The 2,180-nt window shown below is 32.0% G+C and overlaps 1 protein-coding gene across 1 annotated transcript; it reads right to left on the bottom strand.

Moving 5' to 3' along the window:
- Positions 1 to 379: 379 nt before the first annotated feature.
- On the bottom strand, positions 380 to 1,057 carry LOC131647967 (2S seed storage albumin protein-like). The gene has a single exon (XM_058917779.1). It carries the CDS (start codon positions 1,007 to 1,009, stop codon positions 569 to 571), a length of 441 nt encoding a protein of 146 aa, XP_058773762.1. The 5' UTR covers positions 1,010 to 1,057; the 3' UTR covers positions 380 to 568.
- Positions 1,058 to 2,180: the final 1,123 nt, after the last annotated feature.

The following is a 2,180-nucleotide window of genomic DNA, read 5'->3' as shown; positions in this document are numbered from 1 at the left end:
ATTATTTTCATTTGATTTTTTCTATTATAAAATTTTAAAATAGTGTCTCAACATCACTTTCAAAAATAATTTTTTGATAAGAAAAAATGTAACATTTTTGAATTTTTTAATAATAACTATCTGAATTACTGAATTTTAAAAATATTTTAATTTATACCTAATCAAATTTAAAAAATTTATACTATTTTTTAAAATTTGAATTGATAAATTTAGTATTAACCTTTAAAAATGCAAATTTATATATTTTAAATAAAATAATTTGAAATTTATAATATAAAAAATAATAATTAAAATAATTTACTAAAATTCATGAAAAATAATAAATCTCCCTAATAAATTGAATCTATATTATTATAATCTAAATTATAAAAAAGCAATATTTAAAAATCATCCGAGATTTTTATTTTATTTATAAAAGACAAAACACAACATAGTCTTAAGAGCCATAAAGCACAAATGTGCTTTCATTTCATGACCTTTATTCCACATTACAAAAGCATAGATAGATAGATATAACTTAATTAATACCACAATTAATTAAGTTATATATCACACGATCCCTTACTTTTTAGTTATCCAAGTTCAAGTCACACCCCAAAGGTGGTGCAATGCCACAGCTCAAAGGCAACATCTTCACCTTCTTCTCAGCATCTTCCATTTCCTTCTTAGGCAACCTATCATTCAAATTATCCATTATCTCTTGCAAAGCTTGACACCTACAATCCAACATGTGGACTTCACTAAGCTGATCACAACACTTCTCCTTCGGGTTATCCCCGCGAGGAATGTAGTTGATTCCCTTCATTTTCAGAACATTCTTGTCTTCGTCCTCGTCCTGGTCCTTTCGAATCATCCTCATTAGGTGATTCTCACAGGGTTTTAGGTTCAAACTCTCGATTTTCTTGCTGCATCTTTCTTTCATATCTTCTTCCCTTGAGGCGTTGGTGTGGGCAAAGAAGAGTGCTAATGCAAGAAGGGAAGCTATGAGGAGGATATTGTGCCTGGCCATGTTTTTAGTATTTGTTGTTTCTTTGAGGGAGTGAAGGTGGTATTTATTGAGGGTTTGGGATGTTGCATGTTAGGCACGTAGAAGGGATGAGTAAGGAGAGGCTTTGGTGTTTTGATGGCGTGGCTTTTTTTGCTTCTTTGTTTGTTTATGGACTTACACGTATGGAAAGTTCATGCATGGGTCACGGGTTAATTTGAAAATAGGTAATTTTTTATTTATTTATCACCACCGGTGTAGTCTAGTTCGAGGGTTCTTGTATCAAGTGGTTTCAGACTCCTCCTAATCACATTTGCGGGAATCAAATTATGGTTTTACTTACTAAATCCAGCGTCAATTACTACTAAACCAACTAATAATGGATGAAAATAAGTAATTTAAGTTCAAGAGAGCAATTTCACCTGTTTTTATTTTTTTTTTGAATTTTTGCATTTAATTTTAAGAATACAGTTTGGTGCTTTAAGATTTTAACTGGCGAAACCTTATTTTTAAGTGTACTAGTATATAACCCGCGCGTTGCGTGTAACACCCTTCTAAACCCCCGCGGAAAATATAATAAAAATTCAGAGTAAACATGAAATACAAGGGTATCACAATTTCTTTAATATAAAATATCTTAGTCAATTGTCATGCCACACAGGAAATCATTTAATATAAAACACAATTCATGTTCAACACAGCGGATCACAACTCATGACATTGCATATTCATCATCTATGCAAATCACTACAATACAATTATAAAACAACAAAACCAACAAGATAATTCGTCTCTAAACTAGCGTTTCCCAGTGTTACAATCAGAGCATGACACGACACGACCACGGACTAGCCTATGAGCTATCCTCACCCATTCTGATGCCACTACTCCTTATTCTGTAATCATTAAAGTAAGGGTGAGTTTCATTCGAATTAATAAACATTGTGCAGTCATAAGCAATAAAATGTCATAGCAATTATCATCCACTCAGCCATACATATAATCGGAATTATTACAGCAAGCAAGCATCAATTCGACAATATTGGCCATCAGCCCACAACTAATCAATTTCATCAATGATCAAGTTATATTAACAACAACTCCTCAATACATCAATCACATAAACACACCAAGGCATAACACTGGATTTCATCCAATCGTGTTATAACCAATGCATATGATTCAACTGACGCTA

Source organism: Vicia villosa, linkage group LG2 (assembly GCF_029867415.1).
Source record: "Vicia villosa cultivar HV-30 ecotype Madison, WI linkage group LG2, Vvil1.0, whole genome shotgun sequence".
Classification (NCBI taxonomy): Eukaryota; Viridiplantae; Streptophyta; class Magnoliopsida; order Fabales; family Fabaceae; genus Vicia; species Vicia villosa.
Note: the sequence above shows the minus strand (reverse complement) of the source record. Positions and strands in the feature narration are given on the sequence as shown.

Bases quoted from the DNA above. Each gene is read 5' to 3' on its own strand.
- LOC131647967 (XM_058917779.1), bottom strand. From the start codon at position 1,009: ATGGCCAGGCACAATATCCTCCTCATAGCTTCCCTTCTTGCATTAGCA.